This window comes from Tachypleus tridentatus, chromosome 13 (genome assembly GCF_004210375.1).
Source record: "Tachypleus tridentatus isolate NWPU-2018 chromosome 13, ASM421037v1, whole genome shotgun sequence".
In the NCBI taxonomy this organism is placed as follows: Eukaryota; Metazoa; Arthropoda; class Merostomata; order Xiphosura; family Limulidae; genus Tachypleus; species Tachypleus tridentatus.
In genome coordinates this window covers 59,839,972-59,858,598 of record NC_134837.1, presented here as the reverse complement: position 1 = coordinate 59,858,598, position 18,627 = coordinate 59,839,972, and the positions used below count along the sequence as shown (strand labels likewise).

General features: G+C 32.6%; 1 protein-coding gene across 1 annotated transcript in view; it reads left to right on the top strand.

Annotated features, from left to right (window-relative positions):
• The first annotated feature begins 895 nt into the window (after positions 1-895).
• The window catches only part of LOC143236146 (FHF complex subunit HOOK-interacting protein 1B-like), a 68,477-nt gene continuing 50,745 nt past the window's right edge, over positions 896-18,627 (top strand). The window contains 3 exon segments of the mRNA XM_076474434.1: positions 896-1,199; positions 3,107-3,462; positions 6,539-6,742. Of these exon segments, the coding sequence (XP_076330549.1) occupies positions 6,588-6,742 (155 nt within the window). The 5' untranslated portion in view covers positions 896-1,199; positions 3,107-3,462; positions 6,539-6,587.

Sequence of the window (18,627 nt, the reverse complement as noted above, 5' to 3'; positions counted from 1 at the left end):
CGTCTATGTTTTACACTGATTTTCACCTCACCTATTACTCCAACAAGGTAGAGTACAATGATTTGTTTTACCTAATTATATTTTACATTCAATTATTAGAGTAACAAAATGAAAAGCCTTTGTGCTCTCAGTGGCGCCTGTGTATTTCCTGCTGAAAAATGTTGAAATATTTTGTTAATTGTGATAATATAAGTTATGCTGATTTTTATAGGATTTATTTACCAAAATGCTCTGTCCAGCTTAATGAAGAACAAGAAAATCATTTATCGTGCAGAGGACTTCCAAGTTCTTTAATCAGACTTAGCCAGTACCATTTCTACTTACTAATTTTATTTTACTGCTTTTCCGTACACATAGAATGTTTCTGTGTTATAAATTCGTTTTTACATTTCATCGGACTGCTTTTTTTCAATGACCGATTTCGAAAGATTTCTGGAGAGATAGCGTATTTTCAATGCTATCGCCACAGATATTTTCATTTAAAGTTGTACTACGTGAATATTACTTTTGATGCTTTGTGATGTTTACTTTTGGAGTAATTTTTTGTACTAAAATCAAATTAATGTTTGCATCGTTTGTAATTTAATTTATTACAAGCGACAGCATTATAAAATAAATATAAAAGTAAAATAATATTTTTAATTTAAATTGTTACAACTGAATATACGTGTATGTGCGTGTGTATTATTTGTAAACACGGAAGAATAAAACCCACTAATTAAAGTAAGTGGAATTTGAAAAAAAACAAACCAAAACGAAAACGTTAATATAGTGACTGTATTTCTTAATTGTACCTTCATAATAAAATATTTTAATACCAAAGACTATATTTATAGCTTGTGTCATCAGTAATTGAATATTATATAAAAGCCATGTAGTAACGGATAAAGTTAGTGAATTATATTTTATCAAAAATGTATTTAAGTTTAAATCAAAGGTGTTTCACGCTATGTTGTTGGTATTGTTACGATTGTATAAAAGTTTATTCTTGCAAGTTGTATTATGTTTTTGACTTATACATTTGGTAAAGTATTTTTAGTTTTATCAAGGTGTACAGGTTGTTGAAGATAAGTGAAATCAAGTTAACCTCGAAACGCATTACGAAAACAGACTACCTGTTTAATTCTATAAGTATTTACTCCGGTTGAAGACTAAGGAAACGACATTGGATAACGATGTTTCTGAAGGTTCTTAATGCGGTAGGACTGGAAACCTTAACATATTTAATATTATAATTTTTATGGTTTTCGTAGTTTTGTAATTAACTGTTGATAGTATTAAAATGTATCTCGATTTAGTAACTGTTTCACCGGGTTAACGATGTAGAGTGCGAAAGGCTCAGAATCTGTGACCAACATCATAAGACTTAAATAATATTCACTAGTCACTTTTTAGTTTTACTTATCAGTACTGGATCATAAGATTAGCTACGTTAGCTTATCTTTGTTAGGCCTAATAATCTATAATTTAAAAATTGATAGCCTGATTTTATTTACTGTATTGTAGAAAACAAAACAATAATCTATAAACTTCCAAAAAGTGGCTTTTCCTTTTATAATGTTCAATTTACAGTGTGGTAGGCTTAGAGTTTTATGATCTGTGTTCATAATATAAAATAAAGACAATGAAAGACATATATTAATCTAAGTTTTGTTCTATCCCATTCACTAAATTAAAAAAAAAAAAAGAAATAAACATCAAAGCCAACTCATTCAAATATTATCAGGATGATCTTTATACTTTTCTAAGTTTATTGAAACTTCAATTTCATCTGTCACATCTAAAGGCAATTTATATAAAGGGCAACTATGTTTGAAAAATAAATCTACCTTATTGGAAGATGACTCCTGTTCTGCCAAAATGCATACATCTTTCCCAGAGTGCTTCCATGGTGATTTCTTGACCCAGTCATGCATTTAATCAAATTATAAGGAAGTATTTTTTGTTTTTTTCAGATATAGAGAAACATTAAGACTAATAAAAAAAAAAAAAAAAAATAATAATTCAGAAGGGAGTACTTATGTAATGATTCATAGTTTCTTATTTTTTTAGATTCTTATTTTGAAAATGAAGTGCTTTTTGCCATTTTGTTAGTTGAGTGAATTCAGAGTTGATGTGAAGTGTCAGCTTGTTAGATGGTTTTTATACCATTTATTTCTAGTGAGGAGCACATCTTACAATAAATTGAGTATTTTTATATTTTTTGCCTGTTTTAACTCTCAGTGAAGTGACCATAAAGAACTGGATGAAATCATGTATCTTCTACATAAAATACACCAGTAATTAATTAGATTTAATGCTATATTAATGAAATTTTATTTGTATATTTGTGATTCTTACATAGTTAATATGGCCCCTACAACCATTAAAAGTTGCATACTAAGAGCAGTTTTGTGAATATATCTTGTTATTTAAAAAGCTGCTATGGTACATGTTCGTGAAAGGTGAAACTTTTCTTTTAGAAACTTTAATTTCTAGATGTTGCTCATAGTGGCTCATTGAAGAAAAGTGTTCCCAACTGGTAAAACACATCTGTAACAAAAAAAAAAAAAAAAAATTGTTTTGGCAGAAGCCTTTTGTAAGGCAGTTTAAATCATATTATTTAGAAAAACAGGTTTTTGAATAATTTTTTCTCATTAACATGGTTTAAGCTGTTTCATGAAGGGCTTGAGATCTGAAACTTTGTAAATAATAATAATAATATTTTGTTATATGTGTGTGTTAACAACTGTGAACACTTTTTATTCTGTGAAGTTTTTACAATGGCTCAGTGATAAGTCTGAGAAAGTATAATGCCAAAATTTGGTTCCAATACCCTTGGTGAGCATAGTATAGATAACAAATTATCTTAGATACTGACTGAACAGTTAAATCATTAGCTCCTTAAAACAATTCAAACAACAAAATCAGTAATACAACACTTTGAGAAACTAGAGTCCTTCAAGTTTATTGAACAGTATTTTATTAGTTCTTTCTTTATACCAATATTTTTTAATTATCTGAAAGTATCCGTTTATTTGAAATTTTGTTTATATTTAGTCCATCAGTTTATTTTTTGCCCATGTATACTTTTCTTATCCCAGGTTGTACTAATTCTTTAACACAGGTAATGAAGAAGCCCTAAGTGAACCTGAGTGGTCGATAACTGCATCTTAAAAATCCTGCCCTGCTTCCATTATTGAACCCATAGTTACCTAGCATTCTAAGATGTATGCTCAACCACTACTCAAGTTTTACAAAACAAGTCTTCATTACATAACCTTAAAACAACTGAAATTTGGTGTATAACCCAGAATTCTTTACCCAACAGCTACAAGCTAGCACCAGGTAAAGGTGGTTTGATTCATTGTCTGTTCAGCTCTGTTTGTAGCATATCTGTTATCTGCATTGACCAGAGCTTGAAATCAGTTCTGTGATGAGCCACCAGGATTGAAGTTTCAACTCTTAATCCTGACCACTACAGTATGTTGTGATAAATTTTATTGTTTTGTTTGAGTGATGTATCAGTACATCATTTGTAACCTTTTGTTTGGTTAGGTTTAAAATGATTCCTGTTTAATAAACATATTTTTCTTGTGCTATTTCTTAAGCTTGTGATCATAACATATAGGCAAACAATGATATATAACAATAAGGAATAGTTTTATTGATGATGGAACAAACTACAGTTCTGACAGAACATTTGTTTCTATTTCTTCATACTTGTATTGTGTGATTTATCATTTAACTGTAATTATTAATTTGTATTAACCACTTACGTGTAATATCCCAATAACTGAGGTGTGTGGTAAAGCTGTTTAGTGTTTATGATAGCATGTTTGTTTTATCAGTTTTTATTCAACATATAAATGTTTGTTATACAAGAACCGAGGTGTGTGGTAAAGCCATTTACTGTTTATGATAACATGATGTTTAACCAGTCTTTATTCAACATATAAATGTTTGTTATAACTCATACATGATTTATAGTTAAAGTTACTGTTGAAAATAAAAATAATGTATTTATGAGCCAAATGTGCACATGATTGGACCAATCCGTATTGTAAAAGAAATGTTGTCCATAATTCTAAACTATGTATCTACATAAAAGTTGTCAAGCTTTTAGTGAAATTAAGAAATCATTGTACATAATAAACTGTTATGAAAGTGTTTATACTCAAGATATTGCTACGAATATGACTCTGACTCTTGTAAGTCAGAGTGTAAGGTGATTTACATGAGAATAAAAGCAAATTGACCATCATACAGCTTGTGTATAACCTCTAGAACTTCTGAATTTCATGTCTATTACAGTTTTTTTTTTTCAGAGTCCTTATATTTTGTATTTACTCTCTTCTATCATGAACTTGATAAATCAGAAATCTAGGATAAACTGAGTAATTAATAACTTTGAAATTAAATACACAAGACCATGATCACTAAAACTTTTAACAGGTCATGGCATGTACACATTGACCCTCATGTGTGTGCATAGTGTTAACTGTAGAGATGTGGTGTGTTTCTTTTAAATGCAATACCAGACATGAACTAATTTCAAATCTATTTAAAATATCCTACTCCAGTAAAAGCTGGAATTCAATCTGAAACTGTACAGTTCCTAGTAAATCTGTCATTATGGTTAATATGTTTGTTATTTTGCCCTTCTTATTGCAGTGATATTATCTATCTATAATAAATTAACTTGCTGGAAGTTTTAAGTAAGACAGATTTACTTGGTTTTTGTTCTTGTTTTAATTTTTTTGGAAACTTTGCTATACTAATTGCACAATACTGTAGTTCTACCTTGTAATTAATAACCCTCAATGGTTTCATTGAAGAAAGTAAAGGTTATAATGTTTATAACACAAAGTGTAACTGATTTAACATTTTTGATAGTGGTCTTCATTCCCTGAGAGCCATGCGAGTTAAACAGTTGATTAATCAAAACAGTTGTATACATGCTTTAAACAGAAGTTGGTCTGGTGTCTGGTTAACATAATGATCAGGTAATTCACTACATACAGATAACAACAGTAGACTTGGAACATTACTGTGAGCCTGGGTCACAGTACAAGCTCTAAACAAGGCCTATAATAGCTCATGCTTTTCTTTTATTTCTTAAGGTTCTGATAAAATCTATACAAAATTAATATTTATAGAACAATTTTTATTATTCAGGTATTATATCAAGAAGAAAGAGGTTTTTTTCCCAAAACTTTGTTTTTCATACTTTTTAATTACTGTTAGAAACTTCACAGTAATCACTGATATCAAACACACTTATGTTTTGAGGCTGGTAATAGATAAATGTACACAGTATTACACACACATTATTTGTGATAGTGAGAAACCCACTTGAAGTAACAACATTATTTGTGATAGTGTAGAAACCCACTTTTAAAGTAAAGAAGAACAACATTTCAATCTCTTGTTGAAACTTTTTACTAAAGTAAAAGGCAACTGTTATGAGTGTTAAAACTTTTACTAAAGTAAAGTAGAGAACAACATTTCAACCTTCTTAGGTCACCTTCAGATTAAAAAAGAGAGAGTTGATTAATGAGCCTAAAGAATATTCAATTGTCATTGGTTACTCTATGATTACAGTTACTTATATTTTGTGAATGAGTTCCAAGCAGGTAGCCTGTTAATTTATCATATATGATTAGTCTAGCTTTCGTGGCTATACAGTTTGTACTAAAGAGAAATATTACTAATTATTGTTTCAAATATTGTTGTTTGTAAGATGGTCAATATTTGATCATGAGCTGTTACTTATTGCACCTTTCAAGAAGGGTGATAACTGGCAGACAGTCTGATTATTAGTTTTAAGGATGCGAACTTGGACTGGTAAGCAACAAATGTTAAAATATTTTATCATTTTCAATGTTAGAACTATCAGAGTGCAACACAGTAATACAGATAAGATTTTCATTTTAATTCATCACAAAGTTACAAACAGCAATGTGCATACATGTGTACATATTGAACAGATCAAAAAATAATGGGGTATGATTATGACAGGAAAGCAAGACATAATTACTACTTGGATCATTATTATTACTGATTTTGTCAGTGTTTTGATGCTGGGAGTGATTGAACCTTGTTCTAGTCAGTCATTCGGTCTGGTATTCTATTTGTGATTGAACTTTGCTCTAGTCGGTCATTCTGTTAGATCTCTTAATGTATATTAAAAATAACACAAATATAACCTGAAAATATTGTGGAAAATCTCTTAACACATAATATTAATTAAAAACAACAAAAATATAGCTTAAAAAGATCTCATAACACTTAATGTACATTAAATAAAAATAATACAAGTATAAGCTAAAAAGGTAATGGAAGATCTCTTAACATATACATTATAACAGTACAGGTGTAACCTGGAAAAATGATGGAAGATCTCTTAACTCTTAAATCTGGTTATTTTAGCCACTGTTTTGTTTGGTGGTGTTACATTTTTATTTTTTTTATCTAATTGAAGGTTATATAAAGTTTCATATAGATGTCCATCTTATAAATCTCTTCAGTTATTTTTAAGTGGATTTAATTTTTTCAGGTGCATGGAATGACATGTTAAATATCAAGGCTTTATCATAAAGGCTTTAATGATGAGTTGGTTCAGAAGAGATAGCCCACTGAGATCGAGTTTTCGTAGGAGGTCATCTCAGATTCCTCCTCTGCAAGAATTGGATACTAATGCTTGTTTTGATACATTTAAAATACACTGGAAACAGGCATGGAAAATCATGAATGTGACAAGGTTAGAATTCTAAATATATTTCTAAGCTGAAAATTAACTATCAAGGCAACTTGTGAGATAAGTTTAAAAGTAGGAACAATGTTTAAACTACAATAAAAACTTTGAGTGACATGCAACATTAAAACATGTGCCTCACAAACAAAATATCTTAGTTTATAGTAACCTTCAAGAGTAGTATCACTATTGTAATTAATAAATCAATATTTCTTTCTAAATATGTGTTAGATTGTTGATCTGTGTGTTTTACTTCTGGTGATGGTAGTGTAAAGTTGTCAAATAACTTCAATGTTGGCCATCAGCCAGTCAAGGTTTTTATTACATCTGTTTGGTATTCCTTCATTTTAAGTACTTCTTAGTTGTTGAAGAGTTGATGTAATTCATCAAGAAAATGTGTCAGTCTTTATGGTTAATTTTCATATTAGAATAATGTTGGTACAGCGATATAAAAAAATACAGTTACAGTTTGAAACACCAATGTTAAAAAACAATATGTCGTATTCAATAGGTGTTTTCGTGTTGTAAAAAAGAGAAGGGATTGTATTCACTAGGTGTGTTTGTATTTCATAAATGAGGAGGGATTTTATTTACTAAGTGTGTTTGTGCTTTAAAAATGTTAATATATTGTATTTATCATGCATTTTAATACCTTCAAAAATTCAGTATATTGTATTCACTAGGTGTGTTTGTGCTTTAAAAAATATTATTATATTTACTAAGTATATTCGTGCCTTTACAAAAGATAACATATTGTATCACCAAGTACTTCTTTGGCTTGGAATAAAAAACATTCACTTGGTGTATTTTTGGCTAAGTAAAAAGACAATGTATTGTATTCATTAGATGTTTTATATCTTTAAAAAATACAATATATTCTGTTCACTAGGTATGTTTGTCTTTTAAAAAAGTACAACATACTCTATTTGCTAAGTGTGTTTGTGACTTAAAAACAACATTATATTCACTAGGTGTGTTTGCAACTTAAAAACAACATTATATTCACTAGGTGTGTTTGCAACTTAAAAAACAACATTATATTCACTAGGTGTGTTTGCAACTTAAAAAACAACATTATATTCACTAGGTGTGTTTGCAACTTAAAAAACAACATTATATTCACTAGGTGTGTTTGCAACTTAAAAAACAACATTATATTCGCTAGGTGTGTTTGCAACTTAAAAAACAACATTATATTCTCTAGGTGTGTTTGCAACTTAAAAAACAACATTATATTCACTAGGTGTGTTTGCAACTTAAAAAACAACATTATATTCGCTAGGTGTGTTTGCAACTTGTTTGCAAAAAAAAACAACATTATATTCGCTAGGTGTGTTTGCAACTTAAAAACAACATTATATTAAACTAGGTGTGTTTGCAACTTAAAAAACAACATTATATTCGCTAGGTGTGTTTGCAACTTAAAAAACAACATTATATTCGCTAGGTGTGTTTGCAACTTAAAAAACAACATTATATTCGCTAGGTGTGTTTGCAACTTAAAAAACAACATTATATTCGCTAGATGTGTTTGCAACTTAAAAAACAACATTATATTCGCCAGGTGTGTTTGCAACTTAAAAAACAACATTATATTCGCCAGGTGTGTTTGCAACTTAAAAAACAACATTATATTCGCCAGGTGTGTTTGCAACTTAAAAAACAACATTATATTCGCCAGGTGTGTTTGCAACTTAAAAAACAACATTATATTCGCTAGGTGTGTTTGCAACTTAAAAAACAACATTATATTCGCTAGGTGTGTTTGCAACTTAAAAAACAACATTATATTCACTAGGAGTGTTTGCAACTGAAAAACAACATTATATTCACTAGGCGTGTTTGCAACTGAAAAACAACATTATATTCACTGGATGTGTTTGTGACTTAAAAATACAACATATTCACTAGATGTTTTTATAGCTTAGAAAAAACACAATTCATCATATTTACTAGGTGTTTATGTGGCACATCTGCAGTGTACTGAAAGATACATACTTTGATAAATATATTTATTTCCAGAACATATTTATCTCTATTCACACAAAAACTGTTACTTGACTGCTGGGGTTTTCTTCCTTTGCCAATCTAAACATTGGTCTGAATATTTCTTGCTTGCTACAGTCTTTTATACCCTACCTAATTGTCCTCAGCAATATTTATCCTGTGACACACTCCACCTTTGTCACTGTACGCTTTATTCTGGTGCTTTATAAAAAACACTGCATTCAGAGTTTGGTTTGCCTGGAGGTAGAGTGAGAGGTTCATGCTAGTTCTTCTGGGATTTTACTCTCGTCAGTTGCTGGGCCTAAGAAGTCAGAAAATTGGTGTTCAGTCACTTATATCGATGCCTAGATTCACTAAGGTTCACAAGTGACTCACTCCTGAATCTAAGTTGGTTTTTTTTTTTTTACTAAGATTGTGGATGACTAAGTTTGATGTAGTCAGCTCCTGTATGCACATTGCCATAGTGGTGGTGGTGTGCCACCACTATCAGCATTTTTTGTGTACAAGGGTTAGGTATTGCAGTGTAGGATTTTGACCTTCAGACTAATATCAGCACAATGTGGGTTCAGCTGAATCAAACAAGCTTTTTTCATGGCTTCCAATCCCTAGTCCTGTGCATGCACCATTTAATTGACAAAGATAACTCTCAAAATTCCCATACCTGAGACCTATTTTTAGAAACAACCAAGAAAGACTTTATTCTCAGAGCTGAGACATCTATTCTTGTTTCAACTAAATATATCATCGGTCTTGGTATTTTAACTTTTGCATCTCAGTCAGCTTTAACCAACTACCATCCAGCTTCATGCTTGAAACAGGAAGCCTGACTCTTCTCATTCTCCTATTGCACAGATTCTAGTTGTAATGTGAGAGGAGGTAAGTTAATATTTTCCAAAATTGAAAACAGATTTCCAGTAATACTTACTTATTCTCATACACTCCCATCTTTCCTCCTCTAAGATTTTGTGGTAGAGATTGAAGATTGGGTCAGTCTTGAAAAAGTGATAACATTATCTAAATGTGATATGTATATACAATACCAGAACAGAGGGCACATTGATGTTGGTGGAGATTGTTATGAGACAAATATCACCAAGGGGATTAAAAGACTAAAGTACCAATGATTAGATGGACAAAGACAGGAAACCATAGTAATCTGGTAATAGCTGTAGTGTAAGAGGAGGTAAGTGGAAGTACATTTTTAACTTAAATAAATGGTAACCCAGAAAACCAAATGCTGTTATGTGACTGAGTATTCATTAAAATATTTTGTTTATGTTGTCATTATGAGAAAAACCTCAACACTGGATAGGTGAAGAGATAGTGCCATTGGCTACTATTCAGTTCTTCACATTAAATAGCCACACAGAAGCATACATAATAAATAAACTTAGTATTCCAAAAGTTGTTTAACCTCGAAGACTATGTTCATAGTGACTTCAGAGCATGTTCACACCAACACTTTGTTTGGTACTATTTGCTGTGATATAGGTCCAGTTTTTCTCTGATTAAATTGTGTTCAGGGTTACTGATGAGGAATGGAATTCTCCTAAACTAGTATAACTAGTTATACATAGTAATTATACACATAACTAGTTGTACTGTGTAAACTAGTATACATGTTGATCAAAATGTCAGTTCAACTGGACCTCCCTTGAACATTGAGATTAAATAATTTTCAGAATAATAAGTTTATTTATAGTAACTGCTGTTGTATGGCTATATAATATGTAGAACTGAATAGTGGCCAATAACACGATTCCACTTCATCTATCCAGTGTATAGATTTTTATTACAGTGACTACAAAGACACTTTTTACATGCTTTCAAACACTGAAAGTTAAATGTTCATCTGCATCCAAATTGAGATCTCTGAAACACTCATTTTGAAAAACTCATGTCCTCATTTAGGATGTAAAGGGTACACTACCATCCTGTACTAAAGTGTGTAAACGAAATGACAAAAATGTAGAACTTGCATTCTTTGAAAAATAAGTATAAACAGTCAACCACTTGTGGTTAATGAGCCAAGAATATTAATACAATGTCGCAAACTTTTACGTACCCTTGTAACCCTATCGAACAGAAAACTTTCAAAGGAGGGGGAAATGCAGCCAGCTACTTGTCAGGACAGCTTCAAGACTTATGGATTGAGGGTGACACAACAATCAATTGAGAAGTAAAATCTTTGGAATATGGTCATAAAAAAACAAACAACTGTTGAAAACATAAGTATAACAAAGATTTGACAACTAACCATGACAACAAAATTCTGAAGAATCTTCTAATGTTTTATTCATCGTAACTAAAGATCCATTTATCAGCAAAATGACAGTTTTGTACATTCCTTAATCTACAGTTAATTATATCATATATTTTGTACCAATATAAATTGTTATTCATATTGTGGAAACTAAATAAAAAAGTCAAGTTTTTTGATTGACATACTACTTTAAATCATTTTACTATTTTTACCATACTTGGTTTATTTACCTGTTTATGTCTACCTAGAGCATCAAGTGTTGATATTATGGTCTTCTAATTAAATAGGATCCATGAAAATCGTTTTCCTGAATTTGCAATTGAAGGTGATTCATAACACACAGTACATTGTTACAGATATACATCCATCTTTCATGATGACAAGAAACCCACTTCAAGTATAAATATATCTCAGGATGGCTGGTATGAGTATGAACAATTTTTCTAACAAAGCAGAGAGCAATGTATGACCTAAGAAGGTCAAAATGTTGTTCTCTGCTTTACTAGTAAGTGTCGATACCTATACCAGCTCTTCTGATATATCAGTTTCTTTTTTTTTAGGACTTCTCTCCAGTCTTCATGATTTTTACAAGATATAATTTTGACAATACAAAATTCACAAACAATTCTCTTAACAAACTTGAGGTACTTACAAAAAAAAAAAACATTTTCAAGCTTTGGGTAGAAGTGAGCTCTACTTTAATCACTTTATCAAACTTGCAGCATGTGCTACACTGTTGGCTACTAGTAGCAAAGATATCATGACGTGCTGCACTGTTGGCTACTAGTTGCAAAGATATCATGACGTGCTGCACTGTTGGCTACTAGTTGCAAAGATATCCTGACGTGCTGCACTGTTGGCTACTAGTAGCAAAGATATCGTGACGTGCTGCACTGTTGGCTACTAGTAGCAAAGATATCGTGACGTGCTGCACTGTTGGCTACTAGTAGCAAAGATATCGTGACGTGCTGCACTGTTGGCTACTAGCAAAGATATCGTGGCGTGCTGCACTGTTGGCTACTAGTAGCAAAGATATCGTGGCGTGCTGCACTGTTGGCTACTAGTAGCAAGAGATATCGCTGCACTGACGCTACTGCACTGTTGGCTACTAGTAGCAAAGATATCGTAGGCGTGCTGCACTGTTGGCTACTAGTAGCAAAGATATCGTGACGTGCTGCACTGTTGGCTACTAGTAGCAAAGATATCGTGACGTGCTGCACTGTTGGCTACTAGTAGCAAAGATATCGTGACGTGCTGCACTGTTGGCTACTAGTAGCAAAGATATCGTGACGTGCTGCACTGTTGGCTACTAGTAGCAAAGATATCGTGACGTGCTGCACTGTTGGCTACTAGTAGCAAAGATATCGTGACGTGCTGCACTGTTGGCTACTAGTAGCAAAGATATCGTGACGTGCTGCACTGTTGGCTACTAGTAGCAAAGATATCGTGACGTGCTGCACTGTTGGTGGCCAGCCGCAAAGATATCGTGACGTGCTGCACTGTTGGTGGCCAGCCGCAAAGATATCGTGACGTGCTGCACTGTTGGTGGCCAGCCGCAAAGATATCGTGACGTGCTGCACTGTTGGTGGCCAGCCGCAAATATATCGTGACGTGCTACACTGTTGGTGGCCAGCCGCAAATATATCATGACGTGCTACACTCTTGGTGGGCAGTCGCAAATATATCATGACGTGCTACACTGTTGGTGGCCAACCGCAAATATATCATGACGTGCTACACTGTTGGTGGCCAGCTGCAAATATATCATGACCTGCTACACTGTTGGTGGCCAGCCGCAAATATATCATGACGTGCTACACTGTTGGTGGCCAGCCGCAAATATATCATGACGTGCTGCACTGTTTGTGACTAGCAACAATTATATCATGTGTTACACTGTTGGCTACTAGCAACAAAGATATCATGATGTGCTACACTGTTGGTGACTAGATGCAAAGATAACATTATATGCTGCACCATTGGGGACTAGAAGCATAGACAGCTTCATGTGCTACACTATTTATGACTGTAAGAGCAAGAAATAGTGATAATTTGTTAGACACTGTGTTAGAGAAACGTAATAGTTTCTTAAAGTTAAAATGGTTTCTTCCTTTATCTCGTAGCATTAATCTGATTTTTCTCACTTTTTCAAGTCTTTTATTCTCACTTAATAAACCTTGGTGATATTTGTCATGTGGTGCTCTCCACTTACATCAATTCATTCTCTATCCTTGTACTGTATATAAGTACCACATTCACATATTGTTAAAATATTTTGAGACTGACTCAGTCTACAGTATCTAACACCAGATCTTAATGGTGAGGAAGGGTGTCAGAGTGTGAGTGCAGGTAAATCTTATTGGAAATACATTTTAAATTTAAGAAATTGTTAACTTCCAAAACATACATACCTCCATTTACACTACAGTTACAATCCTACATTGTTAATTATCACTTTTTCTCAACAAAACATTCACTAACAGGTTTCTCAGCACTACAACAATTGAAGATACTTTGAGCATTCTTCATTTTACCTAGTTGATTTTTGTTAAAAATGTTTGGCATGTCAATTACTGTTTCTGGCATGGAGGAGAATCAGTTCTGTCCTATCCCACCTCTGTTATTTAGTGTCGTTCAATAGCCAGGGTGAGGGGACCACTCTCAATTTGTCCATGACCTTGTTCATAGTAAGATGTAAGCATATACTCAATCCAGTGGTATTTCACCATGGGGTCTCTGGGCTCTGAGATGATCCTGGACATTTTGCAGATAATTTATATTTGTTCTCTTGGCTTCTCAAAAGGCCACATTGGGATCAGTCACTTCTGTCTCATTTTCTTCAGATGGTAAATCATCTGAATGATGTTTTGGTGTTTTTTTTCAGTTGGTTTTGAGTCTGCTTTCCTTTATGGCAGAAAGATCTAAGAGAAAATACTTAGTTTTTCTTCCAACCCCTGATATTGTGGTTCATGCTCAGTTAACAAAGAGACAACTTTGTCAGAACAACATGCTTTAGCCTACCCCTACCAGGTGGACACATGTTTAGACTTTCAGAGAATAAATCCACTTTGGGAGATTTGTGGTTCCAGAACAGAGTCAATGGTTAACTTGAACAGAACACAATTTTTTAGGATTTCTTTGTCTCTAACTGTGGTGCTAAGATATTTATTAACCCTCCAACTTTTGTCAGAATCTTCTCAGTGATTACCATATCAGTTTAATGACAAGTGTTATCTTTTTTAGCATCTACCTTTGTTTGATTGTCAAGTTTAGCACTTTTCCTTGTATTTTGACTGGTATGTTGTCTGGATTGTTTGGGTAGAGATGCATTGTTGGAAAGCATTCACTTACTAGCTGACACCCTTTGCGAGTTGAATGAGGCCTCCCCCTTTCTCCAACCCTTGATTCTTGTGAGTGTTCCAGACTCTTTGGAATAAAGGGTTGATGTAACTTATCTATGTTTATTTCTGTCATTGTTGGCTTCTCAACTTTCCTCAGCTCCTACAGGGGGAGCCATGGTTCTGCCCCTATTCAAATGTCCCAACCCCTGAAATCAGCCTCTTAGTTGGTAACTAGAATAGGTTCCATCCGTATCTACAAGGCTTTTCTACTTGGCTGGATTGCTACCATCAACAGTGGTGACTATCATATGCCTTCAGGATCTGTGGGGGCTCAACTCCAAGAATTTCTGAAGGTGTGTAAAAACTTTACCATGGACCCATCATAACTTTAAGTTTTTACATTGGGATTACTTGTTGAGTTTGCATCTTCCCACCATTATCCATCCAATCTGTAGTATTTCTGCATCCTTCAGATTCTAGGATGTTGGACATTTCTTCTAGGGCTATCAGTTTTTTGGTGAAGGGGACAGTGGAGATAGTCATCCCAGCTCTTCTAATGTTTTGTTTTCATCTGTTTGTTGTGCTCAAGAAGGTGAGAGATTGACATCCAGTCACTGGTTTTCTTGTCTAAATCAGTTCCTAGATCATTCATATTTTTGATTTTAAAAAATGTTAACCTATAAATAAGCAGTCCAAGCACTGTAAAGTCATGTGATTGAGTGTTGGGACTGAGAGTTGATTTACATGTTTTCTTTTAAAGTTAAGGAATTAAAACTTATATTAAAATAGGAATTATAAACTACATTTTGATGCCAAGTTGATTATCACACATTGTTAGTGAAATTCTTAAATTAAGATTTTAATGTAACTCTGTAATAAAGTGCACTTTGACCCCATCATTTGTGCTGAGTTAACATGAAAAGATTGAGATTCTGTACTGTTGTACATTGTTCATTCCCTACTTGCAAGGCCTGGCTATTCATGTCTTTTTTTCTCTTATTATGCATTTAGGTCTATATGTGGCTTCTTCTCCTTGTGATATAAGGGAGTTAGGACTCTGTAATCCTCTCTGTATGTGATTCCACTACAGGATCTGTTTATGTCTGTATATTCCCCTTATTTATTCATCAAGTTTGTTACAGTTAGACCAGTCGTGTAATCTTGTTGTTGCTTTTCCACTTGTTAGTATCTTTTTTTGTTCTGTGGGCTACTTTTTAGATATGATGGAAACTGTTTTGTTTAAGTCATAATTGTGCTTATTTAGGACCTATCCCTTCTGTCTTGTTTTCCAATATTACCACGAGGTGGATGAACTTTTATGTGTGATGCTGTATAGTTAACAAGTAATTAAAAACATTTTGTAAATTTAAAATGAGTTAGGAATGGCATCTCAAAAAACAGTAATATTGGGATGAATACAAAATGGTTACAAGATTGGTTGGTTTAACTGACCTCTTATTGTACTTCTTTAATAATCAACTTAGTTTTCTTTGAATTTACTTACACTATGTTGACAAGATGACCATAATATTATAATAAACTGTATAATATTAAATTCAAGTATATATTGTATAGAGTAACATTAAATTTTAATATTGAAAGTTATGTTGGAATAATCTATGTAAACTGTATTATCCCTGTGTAATGCCATTCATACATCATTTTATGTTTACAAAGTATTTTTCATTACTTGTTTTGTGGTGTTTTTCCCCCTGTCTGAAAGTTAGCATATTTTGTGAATGTGTGTAATAAAATTTAACATTACATCTATTGATTCACTTTCTATATAATATAGGGGATGACATCAGTTGTTTATTGTACAAAGCACTGAGTATTCTACATGTTACTGTGTTCTAATACTCATATTTTATTGGCTGGTAATTTATGCTTCACTCTGCATTTAAGTTTTTTAAAAGAACACCAGATATCTATGAGAAAGATAACTTCAAGGGGTAATGATAATGTAATGTAAACATCATTTACATTAGAATTATGATTTTTTTTAAAATTACTGCTAGTTATTATGATGAAATGATACATTATGCACTGCCTAGAGACACGTAGAGTGGAGTTACGTGTATGTGATGGTTTCTTGCCTTGCTTTTGGGCTTATTTGAGTAGAGAAACAAATCAAAGTAAATGGCAATCACTTTTTAAAAATAAAACCAAGTCATTGGTTTATTTTAAGCATATATATTTGTATTATGTCTATTGTGTACCTTTGTTGTCCCTATTTGTGGTCTGTCAACTCTATGATGTCTGTCTTGAAGTCACTCTAAAGTATAAGGATTTGATTACTTTCTCAGCACCAGTTTACAGTTCCTTTAGGTGTTATTGGTTGCTGTCCTTAAACTAATTCTGCACAGTTTCTGTGTATTAAGGTAATACTTGAAATCTTTTGTATTTTAGAGGATGTGGACTAGCCTTTTTTTGTTTAGTGCATACATGTTTTTGTTAGTTAAAATCTTACTTTTTTGTGAGAATTTTCAGTCACTATGTGACATAAATAGTATATTAGTATTTAGATAGTATAATTTTCTAGTAAACTTTGTTTTGGCAATAAATATCTTCCACTTATTGATCCCCAATAATATTCATCTGTTGTTTGCTGTAATTTTGGACCAAGGACCAAAGATGCTTGAGAGTCATAACTATGGTATTTAAAAGGCTCTGAATGTAATACTCAGGAGGCTTTAATTGGTGACATGTGGCACACTGTGATTCTGGTATGTAGAAAACTAATTATTGTCTATGGAAGGTTTTAATCATCAATTGAGGGAGGCTTTAATTTTGGCATGTGGGATTATCTATTTATAGCACATTGAAGGTTTTAATCGTGGCATATATAAGGTTCTTCTTGTGACCATTGAAGGTTTTAATCGTGGCATATATAAGGTTCTATTTATGGTGTATATAAGTCTTTAGTTGTGGCATATATAGGGTTCAAATTGTCTCATGTGGAAGACGTATTGACTGGTGTTTGATTATGAAGATGATATTTAGTGCAGATACTTTGGAGATGGTCTTGACAAATTTTGGGTGACAGATTGCCATGTAGACTAAAAATTTCATTATGGCACCTTGTATTTTCTCCTATTTTATTCATGTGTAAGACTGTGCTAATAGTACTCAAAATGTAAAACTCTTGAAAGTTGAGAACTATTTTTGCATTCTGTAAGTCCTAAATCAAATCTTGTTTCTAAGATGTTAATGGTGGATTCAGCACTTTTTCATGTTTGTTCAACACCTTACTAATTTCATACCATTTTGGTTTTCTTCTTTCTCTTGATTCAACCAGTCAGTATGTTTGTTTAGGCCATTAGTTCGGGCAATACTATCAAATGGTTGTTTATGTGATTGTTATCATGCACTTGTTGCTGTAATGATAAATATATGTTGCCCCTACTTCTGGTACAGACAGTAGTGCACACCTGGCTCCTGAGTTTTTGGGCTGGCTACTAGATCTGAAAATATTTGTTGAAACCTGCCTTAGAGGGTTTCATAATAATTATCATATAAGTATTTGCTTCAAAGTTTTAATCTCTTAGTTATTGTACTTGTATATTTAGAGAGACAAGATGGTGCTTCTGTTCTTCCAATATTAGGGTTGGTTTCATTTGGATACCTTATAAGTTCTTGGTATACTTTATATTAACACTTCAAACTATTGGTACTTGGTAAAACTTGAGTATGGTATCTTATCTCCTCTCACAAGATAACATTCCTTGGCTAGCACTGCCCTCTGTCAATACATATAACTAACTTCCCACCTTCTGCTTATGCATATCCACATGTAAATAATCATGCAGCAGCTTTCCTATCATGAGCAGTACCTTCTTTACCTCTATATTGTAGGTAAGTTACTATCAGAAATATATTTTCAGCACATGAAAGTGCTAACCTCCATAATTACAGAAATGAAGAAAACAAAGAGAATTATGTTTCACAAATAGTTGATTGTCATGGTTTTGTAACATTATATTTATTTTTCTCTATTTTCTTTTGATCCTGAACACCTTTTGTTCTAATTAATTTATGATATTGTTACTCAAATTTCTTGTGCCATATTTATATATATATATGTAGCATTATGAAACAAAAAAGGCATGATAATTGTACATATTATTCAAAGAAAAACCTTCACTTGTTGATTTAATTTTACATAAAACAGAATCACACTTGGAAGTTGTAATTGAAACTTTATGCAACCTTTTTCATGTTTAAACCAGATAAAATTCATAATTAAATACTAGTCATTCTGATGACCTTTCACATGTGAT